General features: G+C 53.5%; 1 protein-coding gene across 1 annotated transcript in view; it reads right to left on the bottom strand.

The window, feature by feature from the left end:
• CREB3L1 (cAMP responsive element binding protein 3 like 1) overlaps nucleotides 1–15,284 on the bottom strand; it is a 38,029-nt gene extending 22,745 nt beyond the window's left edge. The window contains exon 1 of the mRNA XM_027979678.3: nucleotides 14,719–15,284. Coding sequence (XP_027835479.2) covers nucleotides 14,719–14,820 — 102 coding nt within the window. The 5' untranslated portion in view covers nucleotides 14,821–15,284. The remainder of the gene's footprint in view (nucleotides 1–14,718) is intronic.
• Between the last annotated feature and the right edge of the window lie 4,158 nt (nucleotides 15,285–19,442).

Genomic DNA, 19,442 nt, shown 5'->3' with positions numbered 1-19,442 from the left:
AGGAGCCTGGTGGGCTACAGTCCATGGGGTCGCCATGAGTCAGACACCACCGAGCGGCTAACACATTCATCCAGTCATTTGCGGGGAGGGGGTTGCAGGTGAGATCCAGGCGTCCTCCCAGAGCTAGACTGGAAGGCTGTCCTGGACTCAGACCCAGGAGACCCCAGTTCAAGATCCAGCTGTGCTCTGAGATTCGGGCAGGCGCAGGCGGCGTCTTCTGTCCAGGCCCGCTTCCCCTGTCTGAGTTCCTGTTAAGGCAGGGATGGCAGGCGCAGGTGAAGTGCAGTAGTCCTCAGAAAGTGGGCTCTTTTCCTCTGCCCTGGCCTCTCTGGGGACTATGAAGGGATGGAGCCAGTTTTCCTCATCCTTGGAGCCAGCCCCTCCCTGAGCCTTCCTGGCAGGGCATGGGGGGTGAAGGGAAGCACATTGTTCCAAGCTCCAACCTCACTCTCATCCCCCATTCCCCACAGGCCCCGGGAAGGCAGCTGCTGAGGTTTCATATTTTCCCCCTACCGAACGAACTCTTCACCGCAGAGCCCAAGTCCAAATAAGCAGAAATGTTTCCCTGTGTGTGTGTGTGCCCATACGTGTGCGCGTGTGCACATGCTACGCAGATGTGGGCTGTGAGGTTCCTTCTTACACAGGGAAACCCCACCCCCCTGACACCACGCAGCCCGAGATCCCTACCCATAGACACATTCAGACTGTTACCTATAGAGCCCGGCACGGGTGCTGTTGGATCAATACACATACCCTCTCTGGGCTCACACAGGCTGTCACCGGCAGCCACTAAGACAGAACTAACAAGAACGCACTCCTCATATGTGATCAAACAGACACAGACTCCCATGTGCGCACACACTCACACGTGTGGTCACCCCAGACAGTCACGGTCACAGACGTGCTCATGCACATTCTTACAGGAACACATACAATGTCTCACACCACCACAGAACCGAATGCCGACTGTGCCAAGCCACACGCCTGAGTCATGTGACCCACCCCAGTGAAGGAGCCTTGGGATTCCTGGGCTGGCCTGGGGCTGGGACAATGAGGCCTGGGACTGGGAGAGGGCGCCGCATGAGGAACGAGCTTTTCTGTGCCTGTGTGCTAGAGAAAGGAAGAGGGGAGAGGGAAGGGCAACTGGTACCCACCACAGGCTGCCGCTGTGCAGAGAAGGGGCCACAGTCTCTCCAGCTCCCCCTTGTACTGTTAGGCTCTCCAACTCCCTCTCCTGACTTTGTGAGCCCATCCCTGGCCAGGCCACGGGGCCCTCAGGAAAGTGGGGAGCTGGCCTGCAGGTTCCCAGCCAGCCCCTGGCATCTTCTAACCAGGCAGCCCATGTGCTGTGGCCCAACCCTGGGGCGGGTGCCAGGTACTGTCTGGGCAGGAGGAAGCGATGGCAGTTAGTGCCGCCGCCCAGGGCTGGGATTAGCTGTGACTGGCACTAGTGAGGGCACAGCAGCCCATGGTCTGGCTGCTGGAGATGTTGGTCCATAGGCAGTGGCCAGAGGATCCCTGCGGGACAGCTCAGGACACTGGAGACCAAGTGCCAGGACTGGCACTGGGGACTGCGGGAGAGTCAGGGCGTCTAATCCCGTCCACCTAGTCATCATTTATCTTCGTTAGTGTAGTGGTGAGTGTTCCCGCCTGCCACTTATTCATCATTTATGCATTTGTTCAGGGTTTACTGAGGACCTACTGTGCGCCTGTGGACACAGAGATGAACTAAGCCCAGTTCCTGTTCACAGAAGGCTTCCTGACTAGCAGTGTGACCACCCATTTCTGAAGGTAGGTCCAAGGCTTGAACTCTCCTCTGTCTCGAACAGTCTCCACCTTGCGTCAAGAGGGATCTTCTAACATAAATATGATGATGTGACTTCCCTGCTCACTGTCCACTAATGACTCCGTTTGGCTCTTAGGATAGTTGAGAAGATTCTCAGTGTCGCTTGAAATGACCCAGCCGTGTCACATCTGGGTCTTGCTGTGTCCAGTCCTCATCTGTGTCTCCAAAGTCCAGCACCGGTCCCAGCACGTCACAGGTGTTCAGCTGTTTGCTGAGTGACTGAGCAAGTGGGTGAATGAAGGAAAGAGCCAGGGAGCAAAGGGACGGAGGCCTTTTTTTCTGCAGCTGAGCCTCCAGGAATGAACTGCCCTGAATTCCGCTCTGATGCCAGCTTGCTCCTGCTCCAGGCAGAGTTTCCATGTGTCTGGATGCCTTCCCTCAACTCCTCCCTAGTGGGGCCCATTGTACCCATTCTCCGGGTTGTTCCTTCCCAAGGCTTTGCTCTCTTAAGCCCCAGCCAGACCAGGTCCCCGGGGAACACAGCCCCCGACTCAGCACTGGAGGCACTGTCCCCAGACTTAGGCCAGGCCCAAGAGTATAAATGGAGCCCAGCGGCCAGCCGGCTGGGCTGCTCTCCCGGCCCCTGGCCAGCTGGAAGGCCCTTTTGGGCTGGAGCCTGCCACCGGGCTCTGGCTGGAATTCCCTTGGCCTCCCCTCTCCTCTGTGCACTCAGCGTTTGGCCTCTGGCTTCCTCAGCGGTCCCGGCCTGTCTGAGTTGTCCTCAGGTTTTATTTTTGGAAGAAGTTGCATTCTCTCTCTCCTTATTTACTCCCTTCCTTCAGGGAAGGTGTGGGACCCCTGGGCTCAGCTGGGGATTGGGCTGTGACTCCAAGGGGGTTGGACTTCTCTGCAGGAGGAACCTCCAAAGATGCCTGACCCATCTGATGCTTCAAAGCCAGCGGCCTCTGCCCTCCTTCCCCCACCCAGTGTATGACTAATGCCTGCCCCTGCCCTTCTCAAAGAGCTTCACGAGAGCCAAAAGAAATCATTACAATCTTCAGAGTTGAAAGGAATTCTGGCATCATCACGTCCATCCCCTTTTCCTTGTGGAGGCGGTGGAGTTTAATGGTTAGGAGCAGACAGATCCTGTTCTAACCCCAGCTCTGCTGCCTGAGGTGTAGCCTTGGGCAAGTTACTTAACCTTTTTGAGCCTCTGCCTCAGCTATAAACTAGGAGTATTTATACCTACCCCAGCACCTGTGAGGTTGCTGTGAGGGTCAAATGAGGTCACATTTGTCAACTGCTTTGTGCAATGCAGGATACATAGAAGGCTCCCTTCAAATCTAGTTATTATTATTATTAAGGAGAGGGAAATGGAAAGTCAAGAAAGAGAGTGGACTTGCCAGGACCACATCGCCCAAGGTACGCAGCCGCTCCCAGAGTCTCTGTTCTGTCTCCATCTCCCCTCCAAGGAGAAGGGAGGGGGCAGGCATCATCAGCCCAGAGGAGGAATCTCCTTGAGTCAGTCATTTGGGCAAACCCCTGGGTCTTTCATGTCTGCCTCCCGCATCAGGCCAGGCCCTCCTCTGACTCAGGCATTACCTCCACTGCCCCAAGGGTTTCTTTCTTGCTCCCTGGGAGTGAGAGGTCCAGCACCCGTGGACCCTAGGCCAGTGGGACTCTGAGAGGAGGGGGAAACGCTGGGTCCTGACATCACAGAGTGGAGAAGCTGGAGCCACAGCCATCAGGCCAGCTGGGGCCCTTCCAGCACGTCCAGATGTCTCAGGAATGTGCTGAGCTGGGAACTACCTCGGTCCTTCCCTCACCACCCCCAGCCCCTCAGCCCCTCATCTGCTTGCTCAAGCTCTGTCTCTGCCCACCCCCTGCCCTTCCTCTTTCATCTCTCCCTGGGGGAGCCTCGCGTCCACTGTCCCTCTGGTACCTTGCCTCAGTCCAGCTCCCTCTCAGGCCTCTGAAGGGGTCGCCAAAGGCCAAAAAATTAAAAAAAAAAAAAAGCCCTTCCCCTTCCACACACCCCATGGGCTGACCATGACCGATGGTGGGGAGATGGAAGCCTGAGCTAACTGGGAGGAGAAAGTTCTGAGCAGATAATGCCTGCCAGATCCCAAATGTGGAACTGATTTGCAGCCTTGGGAGAGAGAGGGGTGAAGGCTTTGGGGTGGTAGAGGGCAGGGTTGATCCTCCTCTCTGGGAGGGTGATGGAAGGGGCTTTGGGTATCTTGTCCCAGCTGATTGGTGCGAGGGCCAAGGAGAGGAGGTGCCAAGCGGGGCTGGGCTCAGAGGGAGGGCTCAGATCCTTCTAGGTTCCTTCGAGGTCAATAAGGACACGCTTGGTCTGATAGCGGAGGGTCTTGAACTGTAATGCGGGGGTAAAGGAACCCCGTTAAGGTCTTGGGGCTGGGCCAGGAGGCAGGACATGGTTCAGATCAGAGCTAGGACAGCTTGTATCTCTGCAAGGGTGGAGCTGCCTTGGGCCTCCCCAGGTCAGCCTGGCCCTGAGTGCTGGGGATGAGGCAGTCAGCAGGGAACTGGTGCTCTTGGCCAGTGCGCGAGTCACATCAGGGCAAGGGGTAGAAATCAGAGGAGAGAAGGGCCCTGGGGTCTGCTGCTGCCTCGGCCTGCTCTGGGCACAGAGAGGGCCCACGGTGCTGTCTGTCTTGGGGGAGAGGCCCTGTTCATGCAGACAGGCAGACAGCTTGGTTATCCTAATGGACCCTAGACCTCCCAGCACTGAGACAGCTCAGGACAGCTGGGACCACCACCCTGTCCAGCTCAGAACTCTGTTTGAAAACTTGCGTTGTCTCCCTTCTGCCAGCTGAAAACACTCCCAGTTCCTAAGCACAGCATTCAAGGTTTGTTACAGATTGATCTCAACTTCCCACTGTAGCTGGAATGCCTCATCTTTTCTTTCCCTGCAGCCTAGTTGGATGGCTCCTTAAACCTGGAGCTGGAAGCTCCACGGCTGCAGGGCTTTTTGCTTGTATCATTCCCTGTGCCTGGAAGACCTTTACCCTTTATCTCCTTGTTCTAACTCCTATCATCTTTTAAGGTCCAACTTGGTGCTGCTTCCCCCAGGAAGCCTTCCTTGATCATCCAGGTGGAAGAATCCTATCCATTTTCACTGTAGCACTCATAGACGGTTAGGTCACTGGTTAATATCATGCCTTGAATTCTAATTATCCACAATGGGGCCCATCTCTCCTTCTAAACTTTAACCACCTTGAAGGTCGGATATAGGATAGATTTTATCCTGAACCCACTGCAGGGTTTCACATAGGCCTGGCATATAGCATACCTAATAATAATAATTATGATAGTTGATATATATATGTCAGGTACTGAAGCTCCAGTACTTTGGACACTTGGTGTGAAAAACCAACTCACTGGAAAAGACCCTGATGCTGGGAAAGATGGACAGCAAAAGGAAAAGGGGGTGGCAGAGGATGAGATGGTTGGATGGCATCACCAACTTAACAGACATGAGTGTGAGCAAACTCTGGGAGAGAGTGAAGGACACGGAAGCCTGGTATGCTGCAGTTCGTTGGGTCGTAAAGGGTTGGATACGACTTAGCGACTGAACAACTGTTCTAGCTCCTTCCATGCAGTTCCTGATTTAAATTTCAGAAGATCAGGTAAGTACTATCAGTACTGCCATTTAATGGGAGAGGAAACTGAGGCACAGAGAAGAGAGAGTAAGCGAGTGGTTGAGCCGGGATTTGAGCCTAAGCTCTGGTTGCAGAGCTTGTGCTCTTAAGGACCCGTGATGACCCTGGACGTGGCAGGAGTGATGGATTTCTCTGCCGCCCCAGTCCCACCTGGTGCAGGGCCAGACACAAAATATGGGCCCCCATTCCATGCACTGGGTCTTCACTCAGGTTTCCGGGTTTGCCCATCCCTGGCCATCCCTCTCCTGACCTCCTGGAAGACAGAGGCCTGAGAAAGGGCCTAGGGTCTTCGGCTTTTACCCAAAGAAGGCAGCTTTTCAGCTTCAGGGAGGTCAAACAGACAGGCAAATAAAACCCCCATGGTTAGGGATCGGCAAAGGGATGAAGCTGGGACATTCCTCCAAGGGCTGTCCGGTGCTGGGGACCTGCCTTTCTGACAACGACAATCAGGACAAAAACACCAGTAACAACTACTGTTTTGTTTATAGGGGGCTTGCCATGTGCCATGCGCTGTGCTAGATTCTGCAAGAGTTGTCTGACTGAGTTCTTAAGAACCCTGTGTGCTACAGTCATCTTTCCTTTATGGATGAGGAAAATAAGCGCAGAGAGGTTAAGGCACCTGTCCAAACTGACCCAGATGACGAGAGGTGAGAGCCTCAGTTTGCTCCCAGGTCTGGCCAGGGCTAAATTTGACCGCTAGTGGTCATCCTACCCCACCTCAGATATGGCTTGGTTTCCCAGGGCTTCTGAGGTATCTGCCATCTGACCTAGGACTTGCTGTCTTGTCAGGTGGGGTCTGGGAATAGGCACCAGGTCTCAGGAGAATTCCTATCCAGGATCTGCCCAGAGTGGAGTGTGGATTTAGAGTCTGCCACTCAACTTTTCCACCAACTCATGCAACTTTGAGAGCCCAGGATATTGAGAGCTGGGTCAATTGCTTGAGCTAGTAATGAGTGCCTAGGTGTCCATTTTATTATACTTTGTAATTCATATTTATGCATATATATATATATTCTCTTATGTGCATGACATATTTCATATAGAAAAGGCCACCATAATTAGGAGATTGGGATTCATACACACACTACTGTATATCAAGTAGATAACTAACAAGGACCTACTGTGTAGCATAGGGAACTCTACTCAATATTCTGTAATAACCCATATGGGAAAAGAATCTGAAAAAGAACGGATATATAAAAAAGTTGGCTTAAAGCTCAACATTCAGAAAACAAGATCATGGCATCCATGGTCCCATCACTTCATGGGAAATAGATGGGGAAACAGTGGAAACAGTGTTATACTTTATTTTGGGGGGCTCCAAAATCACTGCAGATGGTGACTGCAGCCATGAAATTAAAAGACGCTTACTCCTTGGAAGAAAAGTTATGAGCAACCTAGATAGTATATTCAAAAGCAGGGACATTACTTTGCCGACTAAGGTCCATCTAGTCAAGGCTGTGGTTTTTCCTGTGGTCATGTATGGATGTGAGAGTTGGACTGTGAAGAAGGCTGATCACCGAAGAATTGATGCTTTTGAACTGTGGTGTTGGAGAAGACTCTTGAGAGTCCCTTGGACTGCAAGGAGATCCAAGCAGTCCATTCTGAAGGAGATCAGCCCTGGGTGTTCTTTGGAACGAATGATGCTAAAGCTGAAACTCCAGTACTTTGGCCACCTCATGCAAAGAGTTGACTCATTGGAAAAGACTCTGATGCTGGGAGGGATTGGGGGCAGGAGGAGAAGGGGACGACAGAGGATGAGGTGGCTGGATGGCATCACTGACTCGATGGACATGAGTCTGAATAAACTCCAGGAGTTGGTGATGGACAGGGAGGCCTGGTGTGCTGCGGTTCATGGGGTCGCAAAGAGTCAGACACGACTGAGCGACTGAACTGAACTGAACTGAATAAGTGATTCACTTGGCTGTAAACTCGAAACCAACACAACATTGTAAATCAAGTATACGTCAATAAAACTTGGAAAAAAACAGAAAGAAAAGGCCCATGATAGAGTAAAAGGCATATGTGGGATTGAGGTGAAGAGTCACTCCTCGGTAAATAAACAGAAGCCTCCTGAAGCACCATCAGAGCTGCACGTGCGGAAGTACCCTTTCTTCCATTACCCAGCCACCCCCTTGTTCATCCATCTGTCACCCCTTCTCACTCCTTCCTTCCATCTATTCAATAAATAAACATCTCCTGAGCACTCAATCACTATGGCCATGACTAGGGAATAGACAAAAATAATTGCCCTACCCTCAAGAACTCTCAGTCTAGTTCAGCAATGAGGAAACTGAGGCCCGGAAAGCGGAAGTGACTTGCCCAAGGTCACACAGTGAGCTGGGGAGATGAGGTGAGGAGCGGTGAGGACATTCCCCAGAGGGGAACACATGGGGAAGGCTTAGCCCTGCCTGCCTCCCTGGTAAGTCCCCTCAATTGCTTTAAAATTGCCTGCCAGGGGCTTCCCTGGTGGTCCGGCGGTTAGGAATCCACCTGTCAATGCGGAGGACAAATGTTCAATCCCTGGTCTGGGCTTGGGAGGGGAGCATCTACACTCTGTGGGGCAGCAAAGCCCCTGCATCACGACTACTGAACCTGCCCTCCTAGAGCTGATGCTCTGCAACAATAGAGGAGGCCCCGCTTGCCCCAACTAGTGTAAGCCTGCACGCATCAGTGAAAACTTAGCACAGCCAAAAATAAGTAAATAAGCATTAAAGAGAAAAGAAAAGCAAACTGCCTCCTGGCTCTCCATGAGGGCCTGAAGAGCCGGCCTTTCTCCACTGTTGCTTTCCTTTCTGTTATTCTTTTGGAAGGGGGAAGCGGGGGACAGCTGCTGCTGCTGTCCAGCTGTTTGGTCGGACCACACAGCCCAGCCCAGATGTGTCAGCCGCTCTGTGATGGGTGAAGTGGCTCCTGGGCCCAGAACCAAGGGGTCAGGGCAGCCGCAGCGCAGGCTCTGTCCTTCGAGAGCTGGGGGACGAGGCACACTGAACCCGGCAGCAGGGAAGCCCAGTGTTGCTCCAGCCATGAAGCTGGCCTCTAGGATGACATGCTATGTCCAGGTTGTAAGTTTTGGCATCTTTGACTTTGCAGGGATATCCCCTTTGATCTGTTTTCTCTCACGGTCAGAGATCTGGGCTGTATCTTGCCCCTCCCAGCTTCCCCTGAACTGGACATCCTCAGGCCTACCTTCCCCCCAGTCCTGCCCCAGGGTTCTGCTACCTACTCTGCCTGCTGAGGCAGATCACATCGTGTTCCAGCCAGAGCAATGCTCGTGGTCTTGACTTAACTCCACCCAGACCTTCCTCCTCCATCCTGCCCTTGGAGTGCTGAGCCAGCCAGAAGAACAGCCTGTTCTCTGGCTTCTGGAGCTGGTTTCTTGATGGAGGTTCAAGGGCAAGCCATGTCCCACAGAGGGATGCTCTGAGAGGACTTGGAACCAGGACCTGCAGGAGAAACACCCTATGGGGGAGGGGAAGACACAAAGTGGGGTGCCCTTCATCCTTCCCTGTCCTGGTACAGTGGCCAGCCACACCCTCCTGGGGAGTCCTGGGAGCTGCAGAGAGCAAAGCTCCAAGATCCCAGATGGGCCAGGGAGTGAGGGTGAAGAGAAGGGATGTGGGGAAGGGATGTGGGGTCTCTCCTCTCACAGGCCAGGCAATGTGTTGGCTCTGCCCTTAAAGCTCTAGGCATCCATGGCGCCCTAAAGATGGGAGTAGGTGAGGGTGAAGGCGAGGTCCCCCTGCTGTCTGCGATCTCAAATGTTCCTTGCCCTAGAGAGCAAAGTTCAAATCAGAACGAGAATGGTAGAGAAGACAGGGCTTTCTCCCCCTTGGCCCCATGGGACCCTGCCCTGAGAACAGCATTTAGATCTCCCTTCCTCTGTAAGGGTCAGTTTTCTCATCTTCACAAGGGACAATAATGCCTGTATACCAGGCTCAGTAAAAGGGACACAGCCCCAGTCCCCCCTGCTGAAATGCCTCCTGATAACTCCTTTGCCAACAAGGATGGGGATATTGGAGAGGGAGGGAGTGGAGGTCATCTCCTCTGAGTCTTCCAAGACCAGCAGCCCAGTTGGGGGTGCCTCCTTGGCTCTCTTGGTGCCCTGCTCCCTCATGGCATCTGCGGTGCCACTCTGTCCACATCCCTGTCTGTCTCTCTCACTCGGTCGTGAGTGGCTGGAGGTCACTCTGCACGGTGACCAGCACTGGTGCTCCTTTAGTTCCCAGCTGTTAAAGGATGGGATGTGTGTATTGAAGAATAACCAAGCAAATTCCCGGCCAGTCCAGGGAAGCCGGAGGGCCCTCACAGCAGAACGGGGCATAGACAGCATTTTCGTGGGATCCAGTATCCCCGTTACCCTCAGGGCTGGCCAGGCCAGGACCCCCTCTGGAATTATCAGTACATGTCCTGAAAACTCAGGCCTGTCTTTACGAAAACTGTCTCCCCTTCCCTTCCAAGGACTGCCTTGATCTGCAGTCATTTTCTCTATAAATACAGTAAACCCTTGAAATGGAGCAAAGTACACTGCAACATGACCCAGACTTGGCTTCTGTCCTATACCTGGGGCCCATCTCAAATAAAGGTGGGCAAAACTCTTATCTTTGTGGGGCTGGTAAAGAAGTGGCTGCCTTGTGCTCCTTTGGAACGTCCTTCGTTTCGTCTGCTGCATGTACTGAGGTTTCGCATCTTTACTTTTGTGTTTTTTTGTGACAGTACAGACCAACTGAAAAGTACTACTTTTCATGGATCCTACAATAACATAACTCCACATTTACATGATTGAAAATTTCTGCACTTGGCTTATTGTCTCACGGCAGAGTTTTACTATATTAAGGGCCTGTTTTGCGCCATGGTACTGTCCTAGGTTTATGACGATGAACACAGCTGACATGGTCTCTGTTCTCAGGGAACAGGCTTACTCACAGAGGAAATGGACAATAAGCTGATAAGATAACTGTAAACTGGGATATGGGCTATGAAGAAATCAAAGGGCTGAAACAAGGACTTCCCTGGTGGTCCAGCGGCTGACTCCACACTTCCACCGCAGGGGCCATGGGTTCAATCCCTGGTCAGAGAAGTGAGAGCCTGCGTGCTGTGCAATATGGTCAACAACAGCCACAAAGGACTGAAACGAAATGATAGAGGGATTCACTTAAGGTGGTTGGAAAGCCTTCTCTAACAAGGTGACATCTGAACTGAGGAAGATGAGATGGAGAGAGCTGGAGGGAAGGGAAAGCATTCTAGAGGTCAGGAATAGCATGTACGCAGGCCCTGGGACAGGACTAGCAAAGATTTAGTTTTAAGCTGGGTGAGTGTGGGTCCAGGTGTCCCAGAGCAACCTGAACAATGGGAAACTGGGGAAGATGGAAGCCCTGGGCTAACCAGTGCTCAAGGGTGAGGCCTAAGCCACACGTTCAAATATGCTGTGGATCAGTCAGCTGGAGACCATCCTAGACCAGGGGCTATGGGAGTCTGCATAGGATAGGGATGATTCAAGGCAATAATAATTTATTGGAAATCTTCCTGAATTTCAGAGACAGTGTGGGCCACAGGACCCTAATGGCTGGGAGGAGATGAGGATTCTTTTTCCTCTTCCCTAAAGAATGTGTGGCCTGGCCTGGGTTCCCTTTCACTCATCAGCAATGGTTGGTTGAAGCCTCCTTTGTGCCAAGCACTGTGCTAGGCACTGGGGGGATACAGCAATGAACAAGACAGATAAACACCTGCCCTTAAGGAGCTCACATCTTAGCTGGGCGGAGGGGGAGCAAAAACAAGATACAAAGCTGCCCACAACAAACCCAGCATTTTGGAAGAGGAGGAAGTGTCTGGAGTGATCTCCCTTCCTGAATGGGGGCACTGAGATTTGGGCTCCTCCATTAGTTTTTATCTATTAGCTTTTTACTAGTGTATTCTATTTGGAGACCAGAGTTCTTTCCTCCTTGGATCCTCTTTCCTGTTGGTGAAAATTTAAAGAGAAACACACACACACACACACACACACACACCCCTCCCCTTTTAAGGGCCCACACACAGACAAAGAAACACCCAAATGCACATACTTCTCTAATCTCCCTAAATCCCCCAAAGGCTGGGGTGGTGATGGTAGCGGTTCCCTGCTCAGTGCAGGAGAAGCCAGGCTAGGGGGCCTGGGGACAATGATCAGCCTTAGCTCTCACACCCCTCTGCTCCAGGCCTGGTCCCTGGTCCCAGTCATTCTCGCACCTGGCCTCCCCAGCTGCAGGGAGGTGAATGAGTGTGCTGGGCAAACATCCTTGCAGCTTCCTGCTGCGCCCCTCGGAGACAACAGAACTCTTCTTCCGCCTGCCCCTCCTCCCCACACCCTCCCAGCTGTGGGGCTTCTTGGGGATCCAGAGCCATTTCCCTCTAGAGAAACCAGAGTCATCCTTTCCCCTGAGCCAGAGGACGGAGCTGGTATCTCTGGGGACGTGACCTGTTCTCCCTCTGGTCCTTTATCCCAGTTGTCTGAACAGCAGGCCCTCTCTCCTACCTGTCCAGGGGTTGAGGGGTCCCAGGGAAGAGGGCTGTAGTTTGGGGGAGTGGTGCACATCAGGAACTGTGGGAGAGTGGGGAGAGGAGGGGAGGAGAAGCCCCCTCATTGGGCAGGAAAGGGAGCTCCTTCCCAGGCATGTCTCTGAGAATCACATAGACTAGATGGCCACAGGATAAAGATGTCCTCATAGAAGGAAACATACAGCACCCCTGGCCACCACCAAGCACTCAAGACTTATGCAGAGTATGCAACTCATTCTCCTGTCTCTGATTTCTTACACACTTGTGTTCAGGTGAACATCCTTTTTGATTTTTGCCTTTTTAACAGAGTAATAGAGCATACCTAGTTTCTACTGTGACTTCATGGCCTTTATCTGGATTTTTAAGGATAGTGAATAACCTACCCTCCATCTTCCAGACTGAGAAGCACACAGACCTCACCCATTCCCATCTTCAACCCTGGAAACACTTTCCTATCCTTATGCAGAAAGAAAAGGGAGTTGGGGATGAGGTTGGAATGGGTTCCCAACTGGGAGGGACCTTAGACATCTAAAGGGAGGCACCGGAAAAGGAAGGTAACTTGCTCAGGGGCACACAGCAACTCCTACTCGAGCAGTCCTTAGCACCTGCACCATTAGCCTCCAGAGCGTGTTACCTACAGAAACTTACCTGGCAGGCGTCATCCCACAGTCATCTTCAATTTTCTCACTAAATCTCTATAATAACACTATGGGAAAGCCTTCTATAGCTCCATGTTTCAGATAAAGAATCCAAGGCCCACAGGAAGAAAAGTCACTTGTCTGAACTGCCCAGCTGGCTGGCAACAGAAGCACGGCTGGAACCCAGTTTCCTGATTCCCATCCCAGGAGCTTTCTTTCCTCTTAGAAATTCTTCCCTCTCCACCTGCCTCACCTGGCCTTGCTTGGGCCTGAGATAAGGAGCTCCCTCAGCAGAGTTTTTCCTCCCCAGGCCCAGTAATGGATATCACTGTCTGATCACAATTCACGCATCCTTTCCTGCGCTGGACCAAGGCCCAGATGAGCAGCTGGGGGACACAAGGCTCAATGCAGCCGCAGCAGGAGGCTGTAGGCGGCAGAGTTCATTCAGAAGAAAGCCCAAATTGGAGCTGCTGCGGGCTCAGGGAACCTCACAGGGGGCTCCACCAACAAAGGCATGCGCTCCAGCAAGCCCCCCTCCCTCCGAGCAGTGTCCGTCACCAACTTCAGGAGGGGTGTGTGGAACCCCAGATCCCTGGGCCACAGCATCCTTGGAAAGACTGATCCAATCTCTCCCTGTATTGTAAACCAGGAAACAGGCGCAGGCGGGAAAGCATAGCCCAGGCTCCCAGGGAGAAGCAGAAGCAGAGGCGGGACTAGAACTCTGATCTCCCTACTACCAGGTCAAGCTCTCTCCCCTCCTCCTTGTCTGCAGAAGTGTGCTCTCTCTAACTGGAACCCGGGACCTTCCTCGGAGAGCAGGGTCACCTGGATCTGCTGCCTAATGGAGGACCAGGGGACCTCTCACCCTGTGCCTCCCTGACTCAGGTTCCTGTCTTTGGGCTTGTTTACCCATCAGCAGCATGGGACAGTTGAGGTGGAAGTCCAAGATGCCCAATCCCTTAAGTCTGTGTGCACTCGACCCTTTCTGCCAAATTCATGGTACTCGCAGGAGTTAGAGGTCAGCAAATAGAGACCCTTGAGATGAATACTATGTGTATGAGAGAGGCAGTTCACTGCCCGGGGTGGGGATCCCCACAGAACCCCCAAGCTGCCCTCGTTTCAACTCTTCATGCCCTTCTGAACCCCAGTACTTTCTCCCCTTACAGAGCCCATCTCCCACCCTACCCCCCATCCAAGCGCCCTAAGGCTGAGCCCGAGAGAAGGAGGGAGGGAAGAAGAAAGAAGCCACGTTTCTTTACCGGGGGTGGGGGTGGGGAACAGAAGAGAAGCACAAGCCGGGAGACGCGGATAGTTACAAGCCTCGGGGAGCGAGACTCGAGGGACTGAGACAGACCTAGAGAAAAACCTCCCTCCTCCTGAGCGATCACCCTGTGCTGCCCCCCACCAGTTGAGGGTCAGGTCCTTCCCTGGGGGAAATCTCTGGCCTGATTTCCTGGGGGGCAGGCACAGCACACCCCTGAATTTCCGAGTCTGGCTTAAAATTGGGGTCTGGCTCCGGCGCCCCCACCCCCAATGGGCGTCTGGTCTCTGGCCCTTCGAACATTCCCCTGTGCGCCCCCCAGCGGAGAGCCAGAGGCAGAGCCACCGAGGTCCTAAAGGGGGCGCAGGAAAGGGCGCCGCCACTGTGTCCAATCTGGCCCCGGAACCCCGGGCTGGGGGCTGGAGGACGACTAGGAGAACCGCGGCAGGAGCAGAATCGGTATCTCTTGAGCTCATATTCGGGGATCAGATGGCCCCGACTCCTCGACAAGTTCCCTTCCCCTGGAAGGCCGAGGCTAGTGTATCCACACGGACAGAGCCCCCAGGAGGAGCGCGGACTGGCGCAAGCTCGGAGGTTCGGGTCCAGGTTCGGGGTTCCAGGGAAGTGTCGAGGGATCGGGTCACCGAATCTCAGAGCCCTAAGTACGTGTCTCTCAAGGGGACCCAGCGCCGAGCCGCCCTCCCCCCACTTCTGCCCAGTGATGTGTATAGTCCCGTTCTTCTGGAGGCCCCAGGTGCACCGCGAAGAGGCGTAAGGAGTGGTGGAAGGCGAAGCCCAGACCCTTCGTCTTACCGCATTGTTGAGGAAATCCGACTCGTTCAGATCCCCCAAGTCCAGGAAGCTGGATCCGGGAAACAGCCTGTCGGCCGGGAAGGGCTCCAAGACCGCGTCCATCGCGGCCGGCTCCGGAGACCCCCCTACGGCTGGGCTTCCCCTCACTCCAGGGCGGCGGCGCGCCCGGCCCAGAGCTCCGGCCCGAGCGCTGGCAAGCGGGCGGGGTAGGCGGGGGGGCGGGCAGGTCCCGGGCGAAGCCCCGGGGGAGGGGCGGGCAGAGGCGGCGCGGCCCCGGGTCGGGGGCGCGGGGGGCGCGGAGGCCTTAGGGCAGCGGCGCAGAGCGGGCTGCGCTCAGGGGCCCCGGGCGCACCGCGGGCATCTAGCCGACTCCTCCTCCGCCGGCTCCTCCCGGGGCACAGCTGGCTTCCATGGGGAGCCCGGGAGTAGGGCTGAGGGCTTGAGGAGCCCCCCCGGACAGGGTGGGAGCCGGGGGCGGGGGAGCTCAGCGCTCCCCCGCGAGACTGGGTGGCTGCCGGGCGCTCCGCTCTCTCTGCGTCTCCCTCTGCGCGGCTTCTGTCACTTTTCCTCTGCGAAGCCGGGAACCCGGGGCTGGTTAGCCCAGCTGGCCGAGGCGCCACGCCTCCCATATCAATATTCACGATAATTTCATATTAATGAGGAGGGGGTGTGGTCTAAGGAGTTATTTCCCTACTCCTTTAAAGAGACAGCTCCGAGCTAGTCTTGCAAATCTCTGTTGCTCAAGGCAGGGGCTTGAAGCAAACATTTCCTAGCTCCAGTAACCTTGTTCTTTGAACCTCAGCCTTTTAAGGCTTTGCCAACCACACTCCCATTAAGTTCACGAGGGAGCTGAGTTATTTCTATTCCTCTAGGCTTATGCAGGAGTCTGAACCAAGTCCATAGTCAGGGAATTCCATCTCATGGGCCTCTCCACGAATCTCCTCTCATGGGGGGATTTTCAGGTCTCCTCCTCCAAGAAGCCTTCCCTGACCCCAGACTGAAGCCGTTACCATTGTTGTAGATTCGCAGGATATGGTGTGCTTACCTCCTTGATCGTCATTGTTTGTTCCTGTGTCTCTGACCCCTCTGGACTCTGAGATCCCTAGGGCAAAGACTGTATCTGGCTTTCCTGTGTGTGAAAGTTATTGGGAGGGGGGAGGGCAGGATAGATGAGGTAAGGACCCCTCTTCTCATCAAGTACCCCTAATGGTTCTGAAGAGCTAAAAGTTGGAGAATAGAGGCCATGTAGTCTGTGTGAGCCAAGATGTGGGCTGGCTGCACGCTCCATGGTCACCGGACACTCCCAGGCCCCCTGGATCCATTATCTGAGTGACTTGCTCCAGAGTACAGGTTAATCTCTTGAAAGGGCTGATAAACAATCACCAGGCACCTGAGCAAATGGATATGGCCAGAAAGTCACTCCCTTAGAGGGCTAGGCTCATGGTTCCTGCCCAGAAGTCATTAATAGGATTAAGTGTGTCCTCCTTGTTTGGAGCTTTTAATTAGCTCAGGAACCAAAAGGCCTTTAAGAAGCGGAGATGTCATTGCAGTTAAGCCAGGGATGTCACCCAGATTGCTCTCTCAGTGCCAAGGTGGGGAAAGGGCACACCTAGGCTGAGATAGCAGCTGTTTGCTTGCCTGGGGTAGGCTGGGAGGCATGTGGCTTTCTGCCCATCTCCTGATCCAGTTGACATAGTTCTGGAGAATGAAGTTCTGACCCTCCAGATTGTCATATGACTATTAGCTCCTGGACCTCCTGGAGAGTTTGTTCCTAAGAAGCTGGGAATACAGCCCAGGCTCTGGGGACCAGTTCACCAGCAATGCAACTCTGAGAAGCTGTGTTACATGCTAAGTCACTTCTGTTGTGTTTGACTCCTTGCGACCCTGTGGACTATAGGCTCCTCTGTCCACGGGATTCTCCAGGCAAGAGCACTGGAGTTGGTTGCCATGCCCTCCTCCTGGGGATCTTCCTGACCCAGAGATTGCACCCGCATCTCCTGCATTGCAGGCAGGTTCTTTACCACTGAGCCACTGGGGAAGCCCTCTGACAGTTAGGCTGGGCCAGAAAGAAATCAGTTCACTCTCGAAACAGTGGCAGGTAGAATGAGGGTGCTGAGCCTGTGGGTGTTTTCCCCAGGTGTGTCATATCTGGCCAACTGGGGAGCGGTCAGACACTGAGAATTTGACTGACCCTTCGTGAGGAGGGGGGCAATGGTTGTGACCTCTGGCTAGGTGGACAAGCCAGTCCATGGTGGGCGATTTTGTGACTACAGGTGTCTGGAGTCCTGGCTCCTGAGCTGGAGTCTCTGCAGGCTCCCAGGAGGAACAAAAGCACCCCTCTGCCTGAGGTTGGCTGGAAACTGTGCCTGTGTTCCTCCCAGCCTGCTCTGTAATTAGAGACACAGCCACCACTTAAGTGATTGGGGAAGATTATATAGTTTTAGATAAATAAGATTAGAGTGTCCTCTCTTTCCTGATTCTTACCCAGGTGAACACCCCAGGAAACCATTGAAAATAATCCTGGGGAGACACTCTGGTTCTGGCACCTCCTGTGGAGTCTGAGAGGGGGGAGCTCCCAAGAGAATTTCTGGGGGGAGGAGAGAAGAGCGGAAAAAGGGATGGGCGGTGCCGAGCCTAGCACGTCCCCAGCCCAGGTGAGGATGGCAGGGGTTTCTGCATACATCCTGCAGGTGTTATTGAGCACCTGTGAACAGTCCCTAGACCCGGCCCTGGGGTACAGTGGTGATTCAGAACTTATATTCTAGAGTGAATGAGGAAGGAATGGGCACACAAATAAATAAATAGTCAATTTCAGATAGTGATAGGACTATGAAGGAAACGGTGTGGTATGATGGAGTGTAAGGAAGGCTTCTCTGAAGAGGTGATGTGTGAACTGAGAACTGAAGTTATTTCTGGGGCAAAATGGAGGGAAAAACATTCCAGATAGAGGAAACAGCAAGCAGAAGAGAAAGCATGAGAAGGACTGGGGAGGGAGGGGCAGGCAGTGACATGGGAGAGAGAAGATGAATGTGAAATCCCGAGGCCAAATGCACATATACGCTGACACTGTTCAAGTGGTAAAAAAGAACTATGCCTATTCAGATTCAAGGGCCCACCTGAAGCCTTCTATAGCAGCCATCCCCTCTGAATCTATTTCTCTCCTCTTTTTCCCCCATACTGCAGGGCATGTAAGATCTTAGTTCCTCAACCAGGGATTAAACCTGCACTCCTGGAGTGGAAGCCCAGATTCTTAAGCACTAGGCTGCCAGTGAAGCCCCCGTTATCTATATCTCTTAAAGATTTTCCAGAAAAGGAGACTAGACAGCTCGCCGGGTCTGCAGTCTGGGCTCTGACCAGCAGGGAGGGTCTGCTTCCTCCAAGCCTGTCCTGAGGCCAGGCCTGATCCCACAACCCAGATGTCTCAGGCCCCTTCTGTACATCTGAAGGGGTGGGGAAAGGAGGCCCAGATTGGTGTTTCAAACATCCCCAAATGCTCCAGGTCAGGAAAAGCTCACAGACCATAGCCCCTCCGGTTGTGGGCTCAGCAACATCCGGTTGGTGTTGTCAGCAGCAGTTCCAGCTGTGAAGCGTAAAACATTAAGGTGCCGTAACCCAGGCAGTGACGCACAGGAGAGAAAGTTCAGAGATAAGCTTCCTGCCTGTCCCAGACACTGTAGGTCAGGTGGAGAGAGAGCTATCTGCCAGGTTGAGCTGTGAGCAGGAAAGGTGTGTGTGTGTGTGTGTGTGTGTGTGTGTGTGTGTGTGTGTGTGTGTGTGTGTGCATGTGAGTGTGTGAGGGTAGGGGTCCTGGCTGGGGACTGCCACACTTTGACACCCTTAGAGAGTCACTGCCCTTCTCTGGGTCTCAGTTTTCACATCTGTCAAGTGGGAGAGGTATTCATGATGCCTAGGGACCTGTCTTCTCCAAGCACTTTCCAGATGTGTCCTTAGCAGGCCAGAAATGGCACAGAGTAGGGGGAGATGGGGTGAAGGGCCTGCCTCCTTAGGAGGCCCACTGCTCTGATTTTCCAGGCTTCGGCCCTGGAGCCTTGAGGAGGGTGCAAGGCTGGGTGTTTACATTTGGCAGGCAGGCCCTGGGTGGTGGTGAGAAGGTTGCCCAAAGTAAACCTGCCTTGTTTGCCTGGATTGTAAAGGGAAAAACGCTTTGGCACACTGTACCAGGAACTTCTGAGAAATGAAAGCATATTCATCCTGGAGATTAGGCTGACTTCCGGGGCACAGACGGGGCCCTTTGTTCTCTTGTGGCTCTCTCACAGGGGCCACATGACTGCCCTCCCTGTACCTCCCGCTGGGGTGGAAGTGGAGTCCCAGGGGTGGCACCCTGCCAGGAGGGTGGGGGTGCGCCTCAGACCCCCAGCTCTCCATCGTCTTGGCCTGCGGTTCCTTCCCGGCTCCACCGTGAACAGTAAAATACCTGACTGGTGTTGAGAATTTGCTTTGTGCCAGGCACTAAATACTTTGACTTGTATTATCTCGTTTAGTTCTTGGAACACGCTGGGGAGATAAATATCATATTCACTGATTCTGAGAAGCACATTTAAACATCTCTGAAATCAGAAAGTGTGTTACAATCAGGAGCATGTTATGCTTGAATGGACAGTGTTTTTTTTTTCCTTCTTAATGTACGGTGCCAAACAAATGGCAAATTGCACGATTGATAACATCTTTGATTCGATGAAACAGGATATTATTATCGTCCCTGG

Source organism: Ovis aries, chromosome 15 (genome assembly GCF_016772045.2).
Source record: "Ovis aries strain OAR_USU_Benz2616 breed Rambouillet chromosome 15, ARS-UI_Ramb_v3.0, whole genome shotgun sequence".
Classification (NCBI taxonomy): Eukaryota; Metazoa; Chordata; class Mammalia; order Artiodactyla; family Bovidae; genus Ovis; species Ovis aries.
Note: the sequence above shows the minus strand (reverse complement) of the source record. Positions and strands in the feature narration are given on the sequence as shown.